Source organism: Canis lupus, chromosome 34, assembly GCF_003254725.2.
Source record: "Canis lupus dingo isolate Sandy chromosome 34, ASM325472v2, whole genome shotgun sequence".
Lineage (NCBI taxonomy): Eukaryota > Metazoa > Chordata > Mammalia > Carnivora > Canidae > Canis > Canis lupus.
This window is the reverse complement of record NC_064276.1, coordinates 23,153,414-23,178,793: the sequence shown is the minus strand read 5'-3', so window position 1 is coordinate 23,178,793 and position 25,380 is coordinate 23,153,414. Positions and strand designations below refer to the sequence as shown.

Sequence of the window (25,380 nt, the reverse complement as noted above, 5' to 3'; positions counted from 1 at the left end):
GGAGAATGCTTGAAGTATAAAACGAGTTCAGTGCTAGAGAAAACTATACTAACAGTATAAACATGTGAATGACAAGAATACATATCAATACATATCAATTATGGTGGCTATCTCTGAGGAAAGATGTAGGGAAGGTGAGGAAACTGTGCCATAGGTTGTATCTGCAAGAGTGACCACAGCATCGTTTCCTGTCGCATATGCCCTCCTGCAAAATGACATGGTAGTCCCTATCAAGGTGTGGAGTCTAGGGGATCCCTGGGTGGCTCAGCGGTTTGACGCATGCCTTCGGACCAGGGCATGATCCTGAAGTTCCGAGATCGAGTCACACATTGGGCTTCCTGCATGGGGCCTGCTTCTCCCTCCGCCTCTCTCTGCCTCTCTCTCTCTCTCTCTCTCTCTCTCTGTGTGTGCGTCTCATGAATAAATAAAGTCTTTAAAAACAAAAGGGATGAAATCTAATTCTCCTCTGATTGAATCTTGGCTGGACCTGTGATGACATTCATCAATAAAATGCAACAGAAAAAAAAAAATAAAATGCAACAGAAATAACACTCTAAGACTTCTAAGTCTTGGCACTAAGGCAACTTCTGCTTTTATGCTCTGAAAAAAGTCAGTGGACTGGTAAGAAATCTGACGGTCCTAATATATGTTGTCAGAAACTCAGCTAGTTATATAGAGAGGCTATGTGAGTGGGAATAAAGATGCCCAGCCAACATCTCTAGTGACAGGTAACCCCAAGATATTTGCCAAGCATTTTCTTCAAAATCAGTTGAGACATTTAAGGTAAAGCCATGTGGGACCATGTCCTCACTGATCTTGCCCAGTTTATAGAATATTAAACAAATAAATGAATGCTATTGTTTAAAGCTAATAAGCTTTAGCTAGAGTGGTATACTATGTATCGATAGGTAACCAAAAGACTATGCTTCAACTATATCTGTGAAGATTCAATTCCTTGAGAAAAGGCCACATATTTGTGACAAATATGGAAAAATGGTTTCCTTGAATCTGGTTGTGGTACTTTGGTGACTGTATTATTTTCCATTTTTTCTTTACATAAGAAATTTTATGTAATTCTTAACTCAAAATTTAAAGACCCATTTAGGCTTGCATTTCTGGTTAGGATAGAGTAAATAGTTCTAACCACAGCCTCCCTCCATATGCAACTATACAGCTAGAGAAAGCATATGTGGCAACCGTTTTCAAATATGGACTGATAGGTGGTGTGATCCCTGAGGAAAGATAGACACATGAAGTGAGCCTCCCAGTCTTGGCAACTCTGTAGCATGGTACAATTTTCTAATGTTTATAAAGGGGGTGTAGGCTCCTGGATGACTCAGTTGGTTAAGCATCCAACTCTTGATTTTGGCTCAGGTCATGATGTCAGGGTTGTGAGATCAAGCTACACATCAGGTTTTGTACTGGACATGGAACCGGCTCGAGATTCTCTCCCTCTCTCTCTACCCAGCATCCCCCTCAGCCCCCTGCACATGTGGCACTGGAAAGAGAAGAAAGAAAGAAAGAAGAAAGAAAGAAAGAGAAAGAAAGAAAGAAAGAAAGAAAGAAAGAAAGAAAGAAAGAAAGAAAGAAAGAAAGAAAGAAAAAAGGGGGGGTATAATCCAAGCCGAGTCTCTTTGGAGAGGGACAGAACTGAGCTTAGGGCTGCGGACACAATTTCAACATGTGGGGTAGAGTACAGAAGAGACAGTTGTACATACAATTTCCCAAGTGCTTGGCCAAAGCCTGAACATATACAAGACGAAACTGTGACAGAAAGAGTTTCCCTAACAGAGAGCAGTATCCCTAGAATAGAGAATGGAATAGTAATTCAAGAGGTCACTAGATGCTGGAAATGTCATATTAAAGACCCATTTAGAGTAGAGAGGACTCATTAATGCATCTAGTATTCAGATAAGTTACCAAAGAAGCCATAAATTATATGGATAGCTTACTTGCAAAGTCTACTCTTTAGCTAATCTAAGAAAGTCTAAAACCAAGCCTTGACAGAAAGAAAGAGAGCTTTTAATAAATAACTATCTGCCAGGACAAAAGTCAACAATTGATTTTTTTAAAAAAGCAATCTAATTCAAATTAGATTAAAAATGTGTCTTTCAAAATGTCCAGAAAAAAATTATCTACCAAAAATTATCTAATGTGCAAAAGAGTAGGAAAATGTAGTAATAGGGAAAAAAAAAAGGCGTCAGAGGTCACAGGTACCAAGATGACCCAGATGTTGGAAATAGTAGGCAAGGACGCAAAGAGGCTCTCATTATCAATTATTAAAAGTATTTTCAAGGATTTAAAGCAGAATATATGGTTATAAGGAATGAATAACTGGAGGATCTCCCTGGACAACAGAAACTGTACAAAAATCAGTAAACAAATCTAGAAACTTTTCAGATAAAACCTGAACATAAACGCAAATTCTAAAAGTAAAAATTATAATATCTGAAGTGAAAAAAAATAATATCTGAAGTGAAAAAAAAAAGACTAGATGGGCTTAATAGTAGAATGAAGATGGTAGAAGAAAAGACTCTGAACTTGAGGATAGATCAATAGAAAGGATTTAATCTGAAGAAACAGAAAACAGATTTTTTAAAAGAAGAGCCTCGGGTGCCTTTGGTATAATATCATTCTTGCAAGAAGTTACTGTGGCCGAGTTCAAAAAGGGTTCTGTTTGGTACTTAGAGACCCAGGAGTGGAGAGAGAATAAGGCAAAAATACTCAAAGGAATAATGGTTAATAGTTTCCCAGATTTTATTTCAAAACATCAACCGATGGGTGCAAGTAGCTCAGGAAATCCCAAAAGGAGAAATACAAAAACCAAACCAAACCAAACCAAAAAACCTAGGCCATTCCAATCAAGAATTTGATAATCACAGATGAAGAGAAAATCTTTAAGGCATCCGAAGAAGAATGGGACATATAAGAAAACAACTATATAAATGATGACTATCTTTTAATGAGAAACAATATAGGCCAGAAAGTAATAAAATTACAGCTTGAGAGTGGCAACAAGAAAAAAATACCTATCAAATCATTATTAAATATATAATAGGGCAGCGCAGGTGGCACAGCGGTTTAGCACCACCTTCAGCCAGGATGTGATCCTGGAGACCCGGGATCGAGTCCCATGTCTGGCTCCTTGCATGGAGCCTGCTTCTCCCTCTGCATGTGTCTGTGCCGCTCTGTGTTTGTGTGTGTGTGTCTTATGAATAAATAAATAAAATCTTCAAAATAAATAAATAAACAAATAAATAAATAATAAAAACGTCTTTCAAAAATAAAAATAAAGTTATTTTCTAATACATGAAAGCTCAGAAAAGTTGTAATCACCATTCCTAAATCATGAGAAATACAAAAGGAGGTTCAAAAGGCTAAAGGAAAGGATAGCAAATGGAATTTCAGATTTTTTTTTTTAGATTTTATTTATTTATTCATGAGAGACAGAGAGAGAGAGAGAGAGAGAGAGATAGGCTGAGGGAGAGACAGGCTCCATGCAGGGAGCCTGACATGATACTCGATTCCAGGTCTCCAGGATCACACCCCGGACTGAAGGCAGCACTAAGCCACCTTAGTGAGCCACCAGGGTTGCCCCTGGAATTTCAGATTAAAAGAAAGAAAAGTCTAAATATGAGGATAAGTTTTCAAAGATCTAGCTGCTTTTATCTTTTCACTTTTTCCTAAAACATAATTTATTGATTAAAACAAAAAATAAACAAATAAAATTGTAAGTTAATGTTTATAAAGTATGTAGAAGTAAAATTCATGATAACAAAAGTACAAAGTAATGAGTGGATAAATGAAATTAAATTGCTGTGAAGTTGAGGTGTGAAAAACTTAGATAAATTAAAAAGGAACATGCCCCAATTTATTTATGTGTCCAGCACAGCACTAACTACAAAACCTGACAGAGATATAAAAAACAATATAGACCAATATCCTTTATGAATATAGTTGTGAAAATCCTCCACAAAATATTAGTAAATCAAATATAGAAATATGCAAAAGGAATAACACATGAACACCAATTGAAGTTACTCCCAGGATGTGAATGCAGAATTTATTTAAGAATCAGTCTGTGGAATTCAACGTCTTAATCATCTCAATAGATATTATCAAAATAATTTCGACAAAATGCAACATCAATTTATAGTAAAAAAAAAAAAAGAAAAAAGAAAAGAAAAGAAAGAAAGAAAAGAAAAGAAAAGAAAAGAAAAGAAAAGAAAAGAAAAGAAAAGAAAAAAACTCCTGAAGACCAGAAGTAGAAGGATGCTTCCTCAATATCATAAGATGTATCTACGAAGAACACACAAGTTAGTGAAATATTACATTGTTTCCTTCTAATATTGGGAACAATAATAGGTTATGAGCTCTCTTTATTTTTATTCAATATTTTACCAGGCAGTAATCCACAGTGCAGCAAGAAAGAAAGAAAATAAAGTGCACTTAGATTGAGAAAGAAGTAATTTTGTATGTTATATTATTGGCTAAGTAGAAAACTCTAAGAAATGTGCAAAGCAACTACTTGAAATGATAAATTTAGCAAAGGTACAGAGTAAAGGGTCAATATATAAATATCAACTTTATTTCCACATACTAGCAACAATTAAAGAATAAAAATTTACAAATTTTAAAAATCCATTTACTGTAGCATCAAGATACATAAAATTCTTAGAAATGAGTTTAACAAATATATGCAGGATTCCCAATCTGAATACTACAAACTGTTGCTCATAGAAATTGAAGATGACCTAGAGGAAAGAATCATTCTGTGTTCATGGATTGGAAGAATTAATATTTTAAGAGGCCAGTTGTCTCAAAATTGATGTATAGATGTAATGCAATTCTGTCTAAAGTTCCAACAGATTTTTTTTGGCAAAAATTGACAAGCTGTTTATAAATCTAATATAGAAATGCAAATGATTAAGATAGTCAAAACAATTTTGAAACTGACCAACACCAGTAGATTTACACTATGTGTTTTTTTTGTGTGTATTTTATTATTGGAGTTCAATTTGCCAACATGTAGCATAACGCCCAGTGCTCATCCCATCAAGTGCCACCCTCCGTGCCCGTCACCCACACCCTAACCCCCTGCCCACCTCTCTTTCTACCACCTCTTGTTCATTTCCCAGAGTTAGGAGTCTCATGTGCTGTCACCCTCACTGATATTTTCACTCATTTTCTCTCCTTTCCCTTTTATTCCCTTTCACTATTTCTTATATCCCCCAAATGAATGAGACCATATAATGTTTGTCCTTCTCCAATTGACTGACTTCACTCAGCATAATGCCCTCCAGTTCCATCCACGTTGAAGCAAATGGTGGGTATTTGTCATTTCTAATGGCTGAGGAATATTCCATTGTATACATAGACCACAGCTTCTTTATCCACTCATCTTTCGATGGACACCGAGGTTCCTTCAACAGCTTGGCTATTGTGAACATTGCTGCTATAAACATCGGGTGCAGGTGTCCCGGCACTTCACTGCATCTGTATCTTTGGGGTAAATCCCCAGCAGTGCAATTGCTGGATCGTAGGACAGATCTATTTTTAAATCTTTGAGGAACCTCCACACAGTTTTCCAGAGTGGCTGCACCAGTTCACATTCCCACCAACAGTGCAAGACGGTTCCCCTTTTCTCCGCATCCTCTCCAACATTTATTGTTTCCTGCCTTGCTAATTTTCCCCATTCTCACTGGTATGAGGTGGTATCTCATTGCGGTTTTGATTTGTATTTCCCTGATGGCAAGTGATGTGGGGCATTTTCTCATGTGCGTGTTGGCTAAGTCTGTGTCTTCCTCTGTGAGATTTCTCTTCATTTCTTTTGCCCATTTCATGATTGGATTATTTGTTTCTTTGCTGTTGAGTTTAATAAGTTCTTTATAGATCTTGGAAACTAGCCCTTTATCTGATAGGTCATTTGTGAATATCTTCTCCCATTCTGTAGGTTGTCTCTTAGTTTTGTTGACTGTTTCTTTTGCTGTGCAGAAGCTTTTTATCCTGATTAAGTCCCAATAGTTCATTTTTGCTTTTGTTTCCCTTGCCTTCATAGCTGTATCTCGCAAAAGGTTGCTGTGGCCAAGTTCAAAAAGGGTGTTGCCTGTGTTCTCCTCTAGGATTTTGATGGTATCTGGTCTCACATTTAGATCTTTCATCCATTTTGAGTTTATCTTTGTGTATGGTGAAAGAGAGTGGTCTAGTTTCATTCTTCTGCATGTGGCTGTCCAATTTTCCCAGCACAAATTTATTGAAGAGACTGTCCTTTTTCCAGGGGAGAGTCTTTCCTGCTTTGTCGAATATTAGTTGACCACAGAGTTGAGGGCCCATTTCTGGGTTCTTTATTCTGTTCCGTTGATCTGTGTGTCTGTTTTTGTGCCAGTACCACACTGTCTCGATGATCACAGCTTTGTAATATAACCTGAAATCTGGCATTGTGATGCCTCCAGCTCTGGTTTTCTTTTTTAATATTCCCCTGGCTATTTGGGGTCTTTTCTGATTCCACACAAATCTTGTTTGTTCCAACTCTCTGAAGAAAGTCCATGGTATTTTGATAGGGATTGCATTACATTTATAAATTGCCCTGGGTAACATTGACATTTTCACAATATTAATTCTTCCAATCCATGAACATGGAATATTTTTCCATCTCTTTGTGTCTTCCTCAATTTCTTTCAGAAGTGTTCTGTAGTTTTTAGGGTATTGATTCTTAACCTCTTTGGTTAGGTTTATTCCTAGGTATCTTATGCTTTTGGGTGCAATTGTAAATGGGATTGACTCCTTAATTTCTCTTTCTTCAGTCTCATTGTTAGTGTATAGAAATGCCACTGATTTCTGGGCATTGATTTTGTATCCTGCCACACTGCCAAATTGCTGTATGAGTTCTAGCAATCTTAGGGTGGAGTCTTTTGGGTTTTCTAGGTACAGTATCATGTCATCTGCAAAGAGGAAGAGTTTGACTTCTTCTTTGCCAATTTTAATGCCTGTTTCTTTTTGTCGTCTGATTGCTGAGGCTAGGGCTTTTAACACTATGTTGAGTAGCAGTGGTGAGAGTGGAGATATACTCTGTTTTAAAATCTAACTATAAAACTGCAATAGTCAAGAAAGTGTAGTATTGGCATAAGGAAATAATCCAGTGGAATAAGAATCCAGAAAGAAGTAAATATATGCATTTAATTGATTTTTTCACAGTTCTATAAGTATGAAATTTTACAACACTTTTAGAATACTGACAGTTTTTCATGTCAAATATGCGTGTAACCCATGACCCTTCACTTTCTATCTAAATGTGACCTGCAAAGAAAACATCACCTTGTATTTGTCTTACCACAGTTCTGCTTCAGTATTCTTTTCTCTATACTCCTGCTGCCCTCTTACCTCATGATAAAGTGTTAGCATATAATAAGTTTTGTCAAAAGTTCTGTTTCCTAACAGCCCTAGGCAAACATAACTGATACAAAAAATGGCCCTCAAAAGCCCATCCTCAATATGAGTTTTTGGGTTAAATCACTCATGTCCTGGAGCCAGAGCAACTCACTCCATTACTGTCATAAAGTGGAATGGCAAACCTTCCTGGCCTGCAATGGAATTACAATTATCCAAGCTTTCACCTTTGGTTAAGTGGAATGAAGTGTAGGTATAAGGAAGGGCATTAAGAGGTCAAGTGGCAAGGCACCTGTGTGGCTCAGTCAGTTGAGTGGCTGACTCTTGATTTCAGCTCAGGTCATGATCTTGGGGTTATGGGGTCCAGCCCCATGCTTGGGATTATCTCTCCCCCTCTCCATTTGTCCCTCCCTCCACTTATGCTTGCTCTCTCTCCCCAAATAAAATATTTTTTTTAAATGAGGTTAAGGGGCTATTACTATACTAGATCAGTTTAGAGGCATTTGTGATTATAAAGTTGCAAGAGCTGCAAAAAGAAAACAGGTGAAGACTTGGTGGGTCTCTTAAGGCAAACAAAACAAATGGGGGTCCCTGAGGCCAGAAATGACGATATTTGGGAATTTGAATCTCCTAAATTCTCTGATTTTTCAGGGCCTGCAGAATCAGTCCTTCCTAATTGCCAGATGAAGACAGCATAACCTAAAGACTATGCCATAGCTACTCAAAATGGTGACTTCTAATATGACCACTGATGTCCTCAGGGTCCATGCTTAAAATTCCTCATAGTTTCCAGAGCTGACACCCAGAATCAGGTTTTGGTACAACCTGACTAGGGAAGTACAAATCTAAGAATTTGCTGGTGTGGTCTCTTGAAACCTGGCATTGATAATGGCCTATGGTAAATGAAATCAAGATGCCAGAGTGTCCATTTTGTTTGTTATTGTTTGGAATTTGTTCTTGAGGATTGTCAAGTCTCAGAGAAGTAGAGATATTGGAATGAACACCTGAGAATTATTACCTAAAGCCCAAAGAAAACTGCTTTTATTAAGGCAATAATGAATTCACAGTGAGAAAGACATTGATATCTTTGAAAAGCTCAAAGGTAGGGGCACAGGGGTGGCTCAGGGATTGAGTGTCTGCTTTTGGCTCAGAGTGTGATCCTGGGGTCCTGGGATCGAGTTCTGCATCGGGCTCCCCACAGAGAGCCTGCTTCTCTCTCTGCCTATGTCTCTGCATCTCTCTGTGTCTCTCATGAATAAATAATTTTTTTTAAAAAAAGAAAAGCAGCAAAGGTAGCTTCCTTCATCAGTGGGAGATGATGCTATGAAACTAGGCTAATTAAATACACATGAAGAATATGGGATTTTGGAATGGCCAAGGACAAAGTTAATATGCAGAAATTCTGGAGTGGTGGTCAGAGGAGCTTGACCATCAGAGAAATACACTGATGGCTAATAGATTATGGTTTTCCTAAGGGGTAACAAAGATGGACAGTTGTTTTATATATACGACAGAGAGAAAGAAAGAAAGAAGGTGAGGGATGTCTGACATCCAATGTCACATTGGAAAATCACAGTCTGTCTTTCAGTTTCCATATTGAAGTCTATTCACAGAGCTAGGTTCTATTGATTGAAAGAGAGGCTGGAGACCTGAGGGCATATGTAGTAAGTATCCTCCAACTTTCTCCATAGGGACTTGCTGCCATTTGACAAGATAACTTTTCCTGGGTGCTTTTTAAAAGACATATATGCAATTTGAACTTATGCATAGGGAACCTGAAATGCCATGTTAGACCCCTGATGGGAGAGGGACCTCATAGAGGACAGATGTTAAGTACAGTTTTGATCCAAGTCTGTCTCTCAGTGAGTCCACTGCATCTATAGACTAACCCAGTGGTTATTTCCAAAGTCAGCAAATGCATACTAAGGATGGATATACTTAGCAGGTGACGGAACTCTTAGATTCATTCTCTGACCTTTGGAGTAAGAGCCAACTGGAGATGCCAACTGGAAGCTTCTGCGACTGCCCTCCCCCACTTCAAAGGTAGGAAATAAGAAGCAATACCACATTCTAAAGTAATTGAAGAGATGTGAGCCACCATCAAAGACTTAAACTGCAAAGTTAGTTACCAGCATGTTCTTCAATTCATCTCTGACCTCTGTAAAAACCACTTGGAGCATAGGGGATGATGGAGAGTACAATAGCCTTAGCCAAATTATAACTCCAATCACTGCTGTTTTGCTGGATGTCAAGAACCGTGAAAGGTCTGAGATTCGACTCCACTGGCAAATTAATAAGTTAGCCTGCCATAGTTCCATGGATGCTGGTGGAAAACATGGGATTCCTGAGTTGGAGACAAATGAACAGAAAGAGCAGAAAGCAGTACATTAACATTTAACACCAGTTCCTCAAGCTCTAACTCACAGGGTATTGCAAACAGAGCCAGGCGTTTCTTTATAGTCGGTGGGGTGTGTTAAGAGAGGAACCTCAAGCTTTGGGATCCTGAATCTTTCATAATGGCAAGTAAGCCTGCTTATCCTATGCCTTGATGGGAGATACTATTTTTCTTATACTGGAATGTAAATACACCTACTATTTGCTCTGAAGGGATATGCTTTTTCTATCCTTCAAAGCTGTTTGCTATAAAACATCCTTTGAAAAATAGCCTAGAACAAAGGAAGCCAGTGCCTCTGCTCACAGGATATGCAAAAATGTGGGATGCTCACTGAGAATTGACTCCCAATAGCGGATGCATTATGTTTATTGAAGGACATTAGTCAGCCTCTGACATTTGGTTTGCTATTATCAAATTAGTGATCCCTTTAGCATGGAGGATCAGATATAGCTTGCCCTTTTCATGGCTATGTTAACTATCCTACATTTTTTGCAATATTGTCCTTAGGACTATACCTCGATCCTCGGGTATCCGGACCATGATGGTCATTCTCACATTCTGCAGAATATCCTAGTGGTCAACTCTGTAGATAGCATCATTCTGATTACGTTGATAAGCAAGAGGTGACAAATATCCCTAATACTCTAGCAGGACATATGTGTCAGAAAGTGGAACTAAAACCCACAAATTTTAGGGGTAATGTTCTTAGGGTCTGGTGATCTGGGGCAGACTGAGTCGTGTCTAAAAGCAATGGCTAGGGCAGCCCAGTGGCTCTGGTTTAGCGCTGCCTTCAGCCCAGGGCCTGATCCTGGAGACCCAGGATCGAGTCCCACGTTGGGCTCCCTGCATGGAGCCTGCTTCTCCCTCTGCCTGTCTCTGTCTCTGTCTCTGTCTCTGTCTCTCTCTCTCTCTCTCAATCTGTCTCATGAATAAATAAATAAAATCTTTAATTTTTTTTTAAATAAAAGCAATGGCTATTAATTGGGGATGATTTTCCCTTCAAGAGACATTTGGCAATGCCTGGAGACATTTTGGTGTTCAAAAATCAGTGAGCGGGGGTGACATCAAGTAGGCAGTAAACTAGGGGTTGAAGCCAGGGTAACAACAAAAGTGGGTAGAGGCCAGGGAAGCAACTAAACATCCTACAAGGTGCAGGAAAGCCCCCTCACAATAAAAAATTATTTAACCCCAAATCTTAATGATGGCAAGATTGAGAAACTCTGCTTTAAAGTAATAATCATAATGTTGTCCTTTGCAAATTCTATATAAGAGAAAAAGATTGTGTATGTGGGTCCCTCTGAATTTCAGAGGTAACATTTATGGCGACTGGTAATACTATTGAGACCCTTTCATTAAGTGACTTGGAGGCTGCACATTTTTCGTGTAGCCCTATGCAAGAGGGGCCCATATTGTAGTGCAAGCTGCCCTGCCACTTGAAATATATTCATGTGGCTTATCTCTACTTTTATCCTTGGCCCTAGCACTGATTTCCTTCCAAGCCATAGATGTTTTAACAATAGCTCTTGCCATTACCCAGGTGATAAGGGCCCAACTATTTCTGCTTGTTCCACCAACACAAACAAAAAAGAACATTGGTGAGGTACTGACAGACAAGGAGAGACAACTGCAATGGCTTATTGGTGCAATGAAGTTGAGGAGTTTCCAGCTTTCCACCTGAATACCTAGGGGGTCAAGAGGGTAATAATAGAACCTGCAAGTGCCAGTTATCACTCCATGGGGTAGAACAAAGATAGAAGACATGAGATGGAGGCAGCAGAGAATTTCCCTGCCTTGCCCTTTTAATCCACCGTGGACTATTCTATAGTACAGTGATTCTCTGATGTCAGTTTTATTCTGCAGGACTCAGCAATCAAACATAGGTTTTCAGGTAAGACTATAGCCAGCACAGAAACACATCACCCTGTATTTGATTTCCTTTTTTCATGCCTTACTTTTCTTTTTTATCTTATGCTTCTTTGTACTGTGGAGGAGACAAAATTGTATCGCTAACTTTCTTGGAGTTTTTGACTGGGACTCATAGACATAGATACATTAACAGGAGGAAAGCATAAACATGTATTTAATATAAGTTTTGCATGACAGAGAGCCCACATAAGTAAATGAAAACCCAGGGACACCTGGGTAGCTCAGCAGTTTAGCACCTGCCTTCGGCCCAGGGCCTGATCCTGGAGTCCTGGGATGGAGTCTTGCATCCGGCTCCCTGCATGGAGCCTGCTTCTCCCTCTGCCTGTGTCTCTGCCTCTCTCTGTGTGTGTGTCTCATGAATAAATAAATAAAATCTTAAAAAAAAGAAAACCCAAAGAAGCAGTTAGATTTGAATGTGTGTCTATGCTGAATGGAACAAAGAGTAATAAGTTGTGAAGATGTGACAGTGCAGAGGCGCTTGGGCTAGGGTAATTAATCCGATAGATAAGTGACCAGAAAGACAAGTTTTATTTTAACAAGGTTTTTTTTTTTATAGATTTCTTTCAGTGATAAGAATGTTAGTTTTCTCCTGATACTGGAAAGGTATTTTCCATATGAGGTTTAATGTCTTGCTTTCAGGTAGAAAAAGAGGAGTCATACCACCCCTCTTGCACCTGCTGTTTTTCAAGTGTCTTTATCTCTCAGTGATCCTTATGTCAAAATGGCATATCCCGCCACCTTTTAGTACCCTCTAGTAAAGCACCAGCGTATAATTTTGTCTCGGGGTTTCTTTTTTGGAAAAACTTGGGCTAAAAGCACAGTGTATTAGAAATATGGAAGGCATATGGACCTGTGGTCAGCAAGGAGACTAGAGACAGGTTGCGGCTCATCCATGCATGGAGCACCTTAAAAGTCAAGCTAAGCATTCAAAAGAAGCTCAGGTTTCAAAAATCTATTATTCTGTATTCACACAAAGTGGTAGGAACAGAATTCTGCATCAATAAAGTAACTTAGTGCCTGTCCAGGCATTCATTAGCTAATTAAATGGTGGAGCAGAGATTGCTGAGTCTTTCTTGTCACGTAATGCCTAGGAATCTCTCCTTTGTTTAATTATGTGGGGTGCACTCTGCTTCCTGTCAGCAGCCCATCCCTCATTTGTTGAGGAAGAAAGGTCTGCCAGAGGTGAACTGGAGCTTCTTCAGGGGATTAGTTAATAGGAAATCTGCTGCAAACTTCAGCATGAAAATTTCTCCTCCTTACCGGAGGAAACTTTGGTACTCAAGCATCTTATGAACCCCCAGGCATGTCTTTTGTACTATTATCAATATCTCTATGATGCTTTTGGCAATTTCTGAGGCTAACATGGAAACTGGTTGCTATTTATATTTCTGATGCAGGTTGTTTGGGGTAAAATGAGAATAGATGTAAACTAGCAAAATACATGATAAATTGTTCGCAAATTGTGAAATGTGCCAGAGTTCAATCATCCCCTTGCCTAATTTATAGACAATGAAATCAGTGAGCATGTTGATTTTATCTCTGAAGTTAACTTGTATTCTTTATGTTTTAAAGCAATGTAGTCTTTCTTTATCTTATAGAGTAATGAGAGGAAAGATAAATGATATAAAACATATTGTATGTTTGCTGAGTTTCTGTATTGAGGTTTAAATGAAATGTGAATATTATATTCACATTGTGTTAGTGGTTTCTTAATTATATTTCTATAGGAGTATACCTTGAGACAAGTATTCAAATGCAAGTAGTTTATTTGGGAGGAAATATCAAAAGGGATCTGATGGGGAGAGAAGTGAGCCTGGGAAAGAAAGAAAACCAAAAGAGAATGTTATCAAGCAGGTTACCACTGTGGGCAAGTGGAATATAATCTACTAGGGAATTTTGGGTGACAGGGAAGCACGTAGTTCACAGTTGTCCCAACCAAGGTCAAGGAAGCCAGCATATTTATTTTGTACATCCCTGTCTTTCACTGGATGAAGTCTGTTTCAGGGAGCTCTACTAGATTTTCTTCTAAAGCCATCACCCATATCTCTCTTCTGCAATTTTCCAGTGAAGGATCTGGTACCCACTTGCATCTCAACAAGTGTGCTCACCCTAGTATATGCCTTGCTATAGTGAAGACTGTAAATACAAATAGCCTGGATGTAGGTCAAGGTCATGCACATAATACTCCATAAACAACTACTCACTGTACCCTCTGCTTGAAACACTAGGAAGAACACCGGATGTGGAAGGAGAAAAAGAAATCAGGACTCATTAATTGTTATGATATTCATGGGTAGTGCATCAGAAGTTGAATTTAGGCATTAAGAATCTTATTGATGGGTCCTTTCCTTTATGGAACACAGCTCCTTGAATGATTGTATCCATCATATCACCCACCTCACTGATGGTCATAAGATTGGGGATAAATATTATGAATCAACTGTGGGTTTTTTTTTTTTTTGAAGGGGAATGTGTTCTCAGATACTACTGTCCAAATCTTGTATTAATTCTTCCCTCCTAGAGGAAATGAATATCAGTTCAAGGGATGTAAGTTGTGCCTGCTGGGGTATCTTATGCCAAAACTATCTATGGAGCTGAATCTCAGCAGCCAACAAAATTGATTGTTTCTGTGTCCTCCAATTTCCAAGGACTCTTCCTCTCAACCCACACCTCTTTGCAAAGCTTCTAGTAGTGCAGTAAATCTGAGTTCATCCTGTTATAGTAGTTAATGGACTTAAGAACTGAGCTGAAAAGTCATACCCAGGCAGGAGTTACAAATTACTCAAGTCAGGATAAAAGCTTCATAAATATTGACTCCACCTAATGGTTTTTATCAGAGGAAGAAATCTCATTACGATAATGGCATCTTCTCTCTAAAGCACCGTTCTTTGGACAGAAGTTCTATAAATGTATCAATATCACCAAGAATTTAGTTAATAAGATTGAATTGCTCAATGTCTATCTTCATTTATTATTTAATGTATTGATAATATAGAAGGTTTCTCAGAGTGAAATCTTGAAGAATATTGTGGTGAGAAATGAAAAGAAATTTGTGGAGGGTGATGTAGCATTGTGAATCATCTAGGACTGAGCAAAATGGATTATGCAAAGCCAAGGATGTTTTAATTACTTTATTGTTTTTTATTCATATCTTCAGGCCATCAGCTAGAATGAGACAAATTCTCCTGCTGGTTTGACTAAGTCTTATGTAAATACATAAATCTGTTTGGCCACCCAAAACGACCTGATGGAATTCACCTAAATAAAGAGGAGATGGCTCAGTCAAGGAGAAGAAGGCGACATATTGTGGGTAAGCAGGAAATCATTCCTATAAATGAAAAGAAAGGAAGTGATAAACTCGAATGCACACAAAAAATAGATTTACTGAGGAGAAAGAGTAACCATTTTGAGTTAAAGCAGTGACTTTTTCATAATTCATCAATGAATTTTTTGTGAGTTCTATTATTGTGCTAGATATTATGTCAGATGTATGAATGTACAAACAATCTTGAATTATCTTTTTTCTTCTTAAAACATAAAAAAAAATGATTATACATGCTACAAATAGAGAACAATAGGCTATAAGAAAGTTTTTAGCAGAATGTTGCTACGAAATGGTCAAGAGGAAGAGATGTTGGATGTAATCAACCTTAACATTTTACATGAGAGACTGAAGCCCAGAGCTTGGAAGTTATGTTATGTGGCAGAAGGAGAAGGTGTTAACTTTTTTTCTTCACTAGGTGACCAAGAAACACTTAACCTGGCTGAATGACAATGTAAAGATTTCTTAAGTGCATTATTGTGCTGAATAATATTTTCTTAAAATTAATTTTATTAGTAGCGATTATTTAAATGAGAATAATCAATGGTGGAATTACTATTCACTTTAACTAGCATTTGCAATCACAAACTATGTGTCGAGAACCATGCTAAATATTCTACATCTATTTTTTCATTTAAATCCTACCACAGGCTGGAAGGTGTATGTCACAATGAACGATAAGGAATCATTATCCCTATACTCAAACAATTCAGATTTAGAGAGAGACCCACATGCAGCTCTCATTAGTGCAACATAATGCAACAAGTGCAATAACATAATTTGTATTATGCCTCACAGTATATGGAAGAAGAAGCAATTAATTCTGCCCTAAGAAGATCGAGGAATTCTTAATTGGAAAATATAATCTTAGACCTCTGACTTTTTCTTTTTTAATGAGTGTCCTGGGTAGAATAATGAAGGATAATGATCTTCTAGGCAGTGGGAGCTATGTGAACAAAAGAATAATTTCTTGAAAGTATTCTCCTATCTCCACCTCATAGTGAGGCAAGTGCTAAACCAGCCCTCAGAGTAAGAGAAAGGAGAAAGCTGAAATCAGTGTCAGAGAAGAGTTAGTAGGACTTCTGAGATTAGTTCCTAACAAGAATAAAGTCAGGAAAGTGGCCAAACACAGACGTATTCCTCTATGAGTTAGATACTTCTAAGGGACAAACCCTTTAATCTGCAGTTCAAATCCAAGAGTCACACACAAGGAGAAAAGGCACAGAAGTTACCAGGAAGCTCTTCATTTGAAGACATTCTCATAGAAAAATACTTTGTGCTCCCAACCTCCTCTGGAAGAAGCATTGATTCAGACCTTCAATGAATCTGCAGGATGCCTGCCAATTTTCTTTCCTGATATCTCTTGGCTTCAACACAGTTCTTCCTCACAGATATTGACATTCTTTTCTCAAGCATAGCAAGCACCATTACAGTTTATTGCATGACCTATACAGACATTAAAGTGTTCACATATTAGTTAATTTGCCTATTACATCAAAGGCATGTCTGGTTCCTCTTTGCCTCACTCATTCAAAGCCATTTATTTCCTCTCTGTAGGAGAGAAACAACAACAAAAAATATGCCAGCCTTTGCCTTTTCTTGCCATCTTTTCCTCTGAGCACTCTAAATTTGTAGATCTTAGCCCTGTCTATTTTGGAAATATTTGTCTTTTCTTCTTCCTTTAGTCTTATTCTGCATCTGGAATAGTCAGTATCCTTCTTCCCTTTAGCAGGTGGAAGGGAAGTAGTCAAACTAATGGGAAGTATCCAAGCATAAACTCTACTACAAATGGACCCTTACTCTATTCATTTGTTTAATCATTAAATATTTGGCTAGGGATTATCATGTACCAGGGCCTCTTGAGGTTGCTGACAATATGGTTATAAATATAGCAAACAGAAATCAACATGTTGAATTCGATAGTGCATTAAATACAGATAATGCACAAAAGCATACATAGTAATTTTTTTAGAGTTGAGACATGGGCTAATCAGGAAATGTACAGTGCAGTGAGAGCTATGACAGGCAGACTCACCTAATCTGGAAAAATCAGAGAGATTTCACTAAGGAAGTAACAATATTAACTGAGGCTTGAAATGGAATATGTGTATGTATGTGTGTGGGGATATATAAGTGGGGAGAGAGTGTGTGCCTCCCTACAGACACAAAGTCCTTGTGGGAGAAAGTAGCTTGACAATTTTGAAGAACTAAGATCGTTGTGGCTAATCTATGGTAAGGCAAAAATAAGTCTGGACGAATTGAAGATATGGGTAGAAGCAGATCATGCAGGACCTTATAGACCATGTTCTGAATTTCAATCTTTATCCTAAGTGTAACAAAAAAGGATTCAAGGGTTTTAAGTAGGAATATTATGAACTGGTATTTTCATTTCCAAAAGAGTACTCTAAAAGCTTGTGGGGAATGGGTTAAAGAGAAGCAATGGTGAGTATATGGAGACTTGGTAATAATGGTATTTCAGTAATGCAGGTGTGAGATGTTGGCTTCCTAGTCTAGGGAGGTGCCAAAAAGATAGACATGGAAAGATTTGAAAAATATTTAAGAGGCTTAATGATAGAACTTTGCGATTGGGTGGAAAAGATGGGGCATGAGGGAGAGGAAGAGGGCTCTTGAATGAATGACTGGGTAAATAGCCATGCTGCTCACTCAGGTAGCAAACTTTGGAAGAGAAGTGAAACACTAGAGTAAAAATGAAGGGTTCACTTTTGGATATGATTGAGAACCTTGTAAAAAATCCAGGTATGGTACTCCATAAAGAGGTGAGGAGAGAGGCAGACATTCTGGAGTCATGATATGCAGGGAGTGATTAAAGTTATACATTTCCTAGAAGAGATTGAAGCATGATAAGAAAAGAGAATCTAGAACAAAACCCTGACAAAGTTCACGTTTCAAAGGTCAAAGGAGGAGGAAATGTTGAAAGAAACTGAAAAGGAATGACTAGCAAAGTCAGAGGAAACCAGGGAGTTTTTCAGTGAGTAGGCTGTGGTCAACCAAGAAGATTCTGAAAAAGAGGAGAGGAAAACTAAAAAGGGTTCATTGGATTTAACGGCAATGGGATTCTTGCAGAGGGCTGTTTTGTGGAGTTGGGAGCAGGGTGGTAAAAGCAAGATTGAATTGGGCTAAAGTAAATATGTGGGAAAGAACCAGAGGAAGGAAATTATTTCTGGCAGTTTGGCCTTGATGGAGAGAGAACCTAGGAACCGTAGTTGGAAGACACTGTGAGTAGTCTAGTAAAGTTTATTTGTTGTTTAAGATGAGAAAGAGAAAGTTTGGTTTAAATGATAGTGGCAAATGGAGGGATTTTTTAAAAAGTTTTATTTATTTATTCATGAGAAACAGAGAGAGAGAGAGAGAGAGAGAGAGAGAGAGAGGCAGACACATAGGCAGAAGAAAAGCAGGCTCCATGTAGGGAGCCTGATATGGGACTCTATTCCGGGACTCCAGGATCACTCTCCTGGGCCAAAGGCAGATGCTCAACTGCTGAGCCACACAGGCATCCCTGGAGGTTCTGATTCTTGATGCAAGGATAGACCATCTTGACAGCTACTACCTCCATGATGGCTGAAGGAAGAAGAGTTTACAGACATTAATTGTAGCCCAGGGCCCCTGATGGCCAGGGAGTCTACCCTTTAAACTGAGGCTCAAACCTTTTTGACAGTTTCTTCTTCTAATCTCAATTCTAAGAGTCTGGTTTCCTACTGCTTAACATCTGTAGGCTTCGAGAATCTCTTATTACACAAACAATGCTAATAGATCCTGGATTTTCCATCCAGTTTTTCTTTTCTTTCTGTTCCAATAGACTGTATTTTATGATATATTGCCCAGTGTTCTCACCTCAGTTATATTTTGGAAAAATGTTTTATTTTGCATCATGTGCTATAAGGGAAGAACCTTATATTTGAACCTTGATTTTAAACCTCTAGTTTGACCAGAATCTAAGCCCCTACTCATTTCTACTCAGACATCTTTTATGCTTTCAACTATTAACAAAAGTGCTACTAGAAAACAGGCTAAACTCCCGTAGTACAATGTGTCTATGCCTGGAAATTTCTGTTGTCTTGCCCATCTACTAGTGTAGAGCCCCTCTGAATGTTAATTCCTACTGATATTCAATATTAGGTATACACATTATTATGATTATTCCTCTTCCCTGGATCCTGCCAGAAAGGTCTCTGTATCTCACGGTTCTTCTTAATAAAAAAAAGTGAAAAAATATCTCAGTGTTTTATTTCTATATTGGAAAATAAGTAAACTCCATGGGTTGGGGATATCATTGCAAACCTTACAGAAATGGAAAGGTATGTAAAGGAATACCATGAACAGTTGTATGCCAATAATTATATAACCTTGATGAAATAGACAAATTCCTAGAAAGACACAAAGTACTAAAACCAAATCAAGAAGTAGAATAGGCCTAAAAATAAGAAGATTGAATTAGTAGTTCAAAAAGTTCCCACAAAGAAAAGTCAAAGACCAGATGATTTCACTGTCAAATTCTGCCAAACATTTAAAGAATAATACACACCAATCCTTCAGAAACTCTTCAAAACATAAAAGAGGAAAGAATGCTCCCTAATTCATTCTATGATGCCAGTATTATCCTGATACCAAAACCAGACAATGAAATAAGAAGAAAATTACAGGACAATATCCCTTATAAGTAAGGATGCAAAATTTTTCAATAAAATGCAAGCAAAAAAAAGTACACTAGTGCACTGAATCAAACAACATATACTAAGGATCATACAAATGGGATGTATCCAGGAATACAACGTTTATTTAACTTACAAAAATCAACCAATGTAATACATCACATTAAAAGAATAAAAGACAAAATCACATGATCATCTCAATAGATGAGGAAGAGCATCTGAGAGAATTGAACACTCTTTTATAATGACAGCACTCAACAAACCAGGAATTGAAGGGAATTTTCTCAACCTTGTAAAGCGCACTTGCAAAAAATCCGGAACTAAGATTGTACTTAAGGTGAAAGCTTGAAATCTATCTTCTCTGAGATCAGGATCAAGATAAGTAGATCTGCTCTCACCATTTCTAATAAACATTGTACTGGAGGTTATAGCTAGAACAATTGACAAGAAAAAGAAAAAAAAAGCACCTTGAGTGAAAAGAAAGAGTAAAACTATATTTATGGATGACACGATCTTCTATATAGAAAATCCTAAGGAATCTTCAAAACAAACAAAAAACAAACAAACAAAAAGGGTAGAGCTAATAAATGAAATCAACAAGGTTTTAAAAAATAAGATCAATATGCAAAAATCAATTGTGTTTTCATACCCTAGCAATGAACAATGTGAAGGCTAATCAAGAAAACAATTCCATTTATTATAGCATCAAGAAGATAAAATATTTAGGAATAAGTTGAACAAAATTAGTGTAAGGCGTGTTCACTGAAAACTACAAAATAGCTTTGAAAGGAATTAAAGACATAAGCAGAAAAACTGCTCATGGATTGAAAGACTTAATATCTTTAAGATGGTGATATTTCCCAAATTGATCTACAAATTCAATGTAATTCCTATCAAAATCCCAACTGCCCTTTTTACAGAAATTGACCAGCTAAGTCTAAAATTTTTAAAAAGATTTTACTTATTTATTCATTAGAGATACAGAGAGAGAGGCAGAGACATAGGCAGAGGGAGAAGCAGGCTCCCTGTGGGGAGACACAGGTAGAGGGAGAAGCAGGCTCCATGCAAGGAGCCGGACATAGGACCTGATAAGGATCAGGCCCTGGGCTGAAGGCGGTGCTAAGCCACTGAGCCACCCGGGCTGCCCCCAAATTCTAAAATTTATATGAAATTGAAAGATCCAGAAAAAGAACAAAGTTGGAAGTCTCACGTGTCCTGATTTCAAAACTTACTACAAAGCTACATTAATCAAGATAATATGATAGGGGCATCTGGCTGGTTCAGTTGACAAAGCATGCAACTCTTAATTTCAGCATTGTAAGTTCAGGGCCCAAGTTGGTTGTAGTGATTATGTAAAAATAAAATCTTAAAAAAAAAAAGATAGTATGGTAATGACATAAGGGCATACAAATTGATCGATGGAAAACCACATATCCATAAAAACTAGATATCCACATGTAAAAGAATAAAGTTGGACCTATACCTCACATCATATACAAAATTTAATGCAAAATGGATCAGTCCTACATTTTAGAACTAAAAGTATAAACTCTAAAAGAAAACATGGTCATGAGTGTTCATGACTTTGGATTAGGCAATGGTTTTTCGATAAGCTAAAAAAATAGACACACACACATACACACAAAGAAAAAATAAACAAATTGGACTTCATCCAAACAAAAACTGTGCTTCAAAGGACAGTATTGAGAAAGTAAAAAGGCAATCCATAGAATGTAGAAATATATTTGCAAATTATATATTGGATAAGGGACTGGCATCCAGAATATAAGAAACTCTTGCAACTTAATAATAAAAAGACAATTCAATTTAAAAAATTGTGAAGGTATTTGAATAGACATTTCTACTTTATTTTGACAAATAAAGGCTTTCTGAACTCTTTTAAATGAAAAAAAAAATCCATGCACACAGTTATTTGAATGCAGAGCCTCTACTTTTGCCTCGTCTCTTCTGTCTGCTGTTTCTTTCACTCACTTAACTGTACATTAGGAATTCTACCAAGAAATAATGGGGTCAGAAGGAGGTCAAAATGAAATTGTTTAAGTTTTTTTACTTACTGATAAAAAAAGCCCAACTGTTTAATAGAGTCAGAAAGTAATCATTCAAATGTATTTGAGTCACCTTATGGACCCTGATTATCTGTGCTTTTGCTGTCACTCATTATGAGAAATAGTTAAGATGTAAATTAATCTTAGAGTGATCAGTAAATTATAATGACAATGTCTTCATTGACAAAATAGAAATGCTATTTAGAAACAATACGTGAGATACAGACTAAGTGATCAAGAGGATTTCTTTTGAAAATTTGAAGCAAAATGTAAATTTCCTTTAAAATCAGAATCTCTCTGATTGGAACAACCAATCACTTTCCATTTCTATGTTTTCCAGACTGTGGACAAGAGACAAACTGGATAAGAGTATGACTCTGCAGTAGAGCTAGGTTTCCTTTTGGCTCTTTGCTGTAAAAGGTGAAAAATCAAAATAGCTTTACAGTTTTTGAGGGACTACAGAAGGAATTAAATAAGACACTGTATGTGAAGTGCTTGGAACAGGGCCTGGCATGGATGATTTTTCAATTAGTGGCAACAATGTCCTTGATTATGTGTTATTGCTGTGTACTTTAAAGGCTCCAGAAACAAATATTCTAACTTCATTTGTCTGTTTAATGCGACCAGTCTTGAAAATTTGTTTTTATTTGAACAACTAATTAGATTAAATACTCATGAGAATAATTTAGTAAAATATTTTGATTATTAAGAGAGATAGATAAAAGATTTAGTATAAGGATCTTTGTAGCTTTTTTTCCCAAAGTAGATGGAATGGCCACAGATAAGGAACTTGTTTTTCATGACTTTGCCAACATTAGCTAAAATATGACAGAAAATTCAGGACATTACATGTGGTTTCCTGAAATAAATGTTTGTGGAACAAAAGTCATACATAACATTTTGTAGCCATCCAAGACTCTGAAAGGAAAGAGGGCTAAGGAGAAGGTGGTCCTAGCCCCTGCTGTTCTGAAGAAGCCCAAAGCCAAGAAGATGGTCAATCTCCTGTCTGAGAAAATGCCCAAGAATTTTGTCATCAGACAGGACATTCAGTCCAAAAGAGACTTCAACCTTTTTGAAAATGGCTCTGCAGTATTCAGCAGCAGTGGCAAAGGGCTATTTTCTATAAACATCTAAAAGTGCTTCTCGTGATGAACCAGTTCACCCAAACCATGGAACGCCAAACAGCTACTCAACTGCCTAAGCTGGCCCAGAGACATGGACCAGAGACAAAGCAAGAGAAGAAGAAGAAACTGTGGCCTGGGCTGAGAAGAAAGTTGCTGGCAAATGGGATGTCCCCACTGAGACCCCTCCTGTCCTTAGAGCTGGGGTTAATTCTGTCACCACCTTGGTGGAAAGGAAGAAGAAGCCTCAACTGGTAGTGATTGTACATGATGTGGATTCCATTGAGCTGATTGTCTTCGTGCCTGCCCCATGTCTTGAGATGGGGGTCCCCATTGCATTATCAAGGGGAAGGCCAGGCTGGGGCCTCAGGTCAAAGGAAGACCTGCACCACTGTCATCTTCACACAGGTTAACTTGGAAGACAGAGGAGCTCTGGCTAAGCTGGTGGAAGCCATCAGGACCAATTACAATGACAGATATGATGAGGACTACCCTCACTGGGGTGGCCCACGCTGACAAGTTGGAAAAGACAAAGGCTAAAGAACTGGCCACCAAACTGGGCTGAGTGGATGCTGTTGAATTTTCTGTACAGAATAGTAGTAAAAAGTTCTCTTTCAGCCAGTAAAAAAGAAAAAAAAAAAAAGAAATGAGTCATCAGTATCCAACTTTATTAGAGAAGGCAATTCAATTAAGCTACCTTTTTTTTAAGAAGGCAAACTCCATGGGAATTGGAGTTCCTTGTGCTCCTATTTAACAACAAAATTTTTAAAAATCCAAATAATTTTATTTATATTCAGTATTTTTGAATTAAGTAACCATAAACTGAACATGTCTTTAATACTGATTCATATTTAACTTGCATTTCATTTGTTATTTATTCCCAGATCTTCATTTTCAATTATTAGATTTATTATTATTATATTTTATATATGATTGATCAGATTTATTATAGGTGCACTTTATATTTTGTTTTTACTTTTTTCTTTAATAATTACTTGCAACTATACTATTTTTCATAATAGTTGTATATTATTTGTCCATTAAGTAATATTTATTTCTCATTTTCCATATTGATATATTTTTAAAAATAGAGCTTAAAAACCTAGTTCAAATAACGTATTAAATAAGTAATGATAGTATCAAGGTATGTTTGAATGATGAAAGGTTTTGAAACACTATGGTATGATAAACTTTAAGGATCAGGGCAGCCTGGGTGGCTCAGCGGTTTAGCGCCTGCCTTCAGCCCAGGGTGCGATCCTGGAGACCCTGGAGACCACACACATTGGGCTCCCTGCATGGAGCCTGCTTCTCTGTCTGCCTGTGTCTCTGCCTCTGTGTGTGTGTGTGTGTGTGTGTCTCATGAATAAACAAATAAAAATCTTCAAAAAAACCCAACAACTTTAAGGATCAAGTTGCAAAGACATTGTTCTTGAATTTTAAGGCTCAAGAGAAAATAGGCACTTAAGGAGGTACAATTATTCTTTCCATTCATCTAGCTTGATACCTACATGTAAAATTTAAGAGCATTATCCAATTTTGCCTTTAAATTACCAAAAATTTCAGTTACTGCTTATTCACAAATCAAATATGTTTTCACTTATTTTTCCTTTGAAATGCTCCAAAATTTGCAAATAGGGCAGAAATGTCCACGACAAGAACTGTGAATACTCAAAGTATTCACAATTTAATAGTGGAAGCAGACACACACAACATGGAACTGTAATGGAAGAATGGATTTGGGGTGATGATAGATATCTAAGCAGTTTTGTGGTAATCCAAATGAGGTAAAAAAAAAAAAAGTTATGTCTGAAAGCAAAAGAGAGAGATCCAGAAGACTAAACAGATCTAGTGTCATTTCCCAGGGGTTTAAGGAATGAGTAGGTGAAATGGTGGTGGAATGGAGTCCAGGTAGACAGAAGTGATGCTCTGAAGTAAGGAAGTGCAAGATATGTTCATCAATTGAAAGCCTACTATGACCAGTGCAGAAGGCCATGTAGTGGAAATGAGCCTGCGAAGGAAACACAAGCCTGAATATCAAACTAAGCAGTTTAGAGTTTATTCAGGGAATTTATTAAAGCAATGGGTTCATGAAAAGTTGGGTCATTGCATTTTTTTTCATATCATCCCATGCTGCCGTTTATGCAGAGGAAACTGAGTCAGTTTAGAGCTAATGCATCCAGAGTTCTCCTGATCGAAGAAGTAAATGCCAAGGCCAGAGGTCATTAGCACATCCTTGGAGCCATAAAATTGGAATTGTGGATATACTGGAAGACTTTGACTTAAAAAGAAAACCATTACAATTAAAGCAAGTATTAAAGAGTGTAATTGACGGGACATTTGCCAACTTTGAATTAATTAGATTTAGCTTTAATCTCTAGAAGTGCTGGTTGCAGCAAAATGAAACCATCCTTCTTCAGTGCAGTAAGACATTAATGTTCCCATTATGATTCATTTCCAATTTGAGCTCTTTCCCAACTCAAATCTATTGGTTGGT

General features: G+C 37.5%; 1 protein-coding gene across 7 annotated transcripts in view; it reads left to right on the top strand.

The window, feature by feature from the left end:
- The window catches only part of UTS2B (urotensin 2B), a 65,272-nt gene that overhangs the window by 15,621 nt on the left and 24,271 nt on the right, over positions 1-25,380 (top strand). For 2 of the 7 annotated variants that reach the window (XM_049105861.1, XM_035710419.2), the window contains exon 2: positions 14,865-15,017. Coding sequence is in view for 2 of the 7 variants with exons in the window: in XM_035710419.2 (XP_035566312.1) it covers positions 14,981-15,017 (37 nt within the window). In the remaining 5 variants the exon portion in view is untranslated. Of the gene's footprint in view, positions 1-8,771; positions 9,430-14,864; positions 15,018-25,380 lie in introns of those variants that run through there. The other 5 variants (XM_049105860.1, XM_049105863.1, XM_049105864.1 and 2 more) reach the window with 5 other exon arrangements.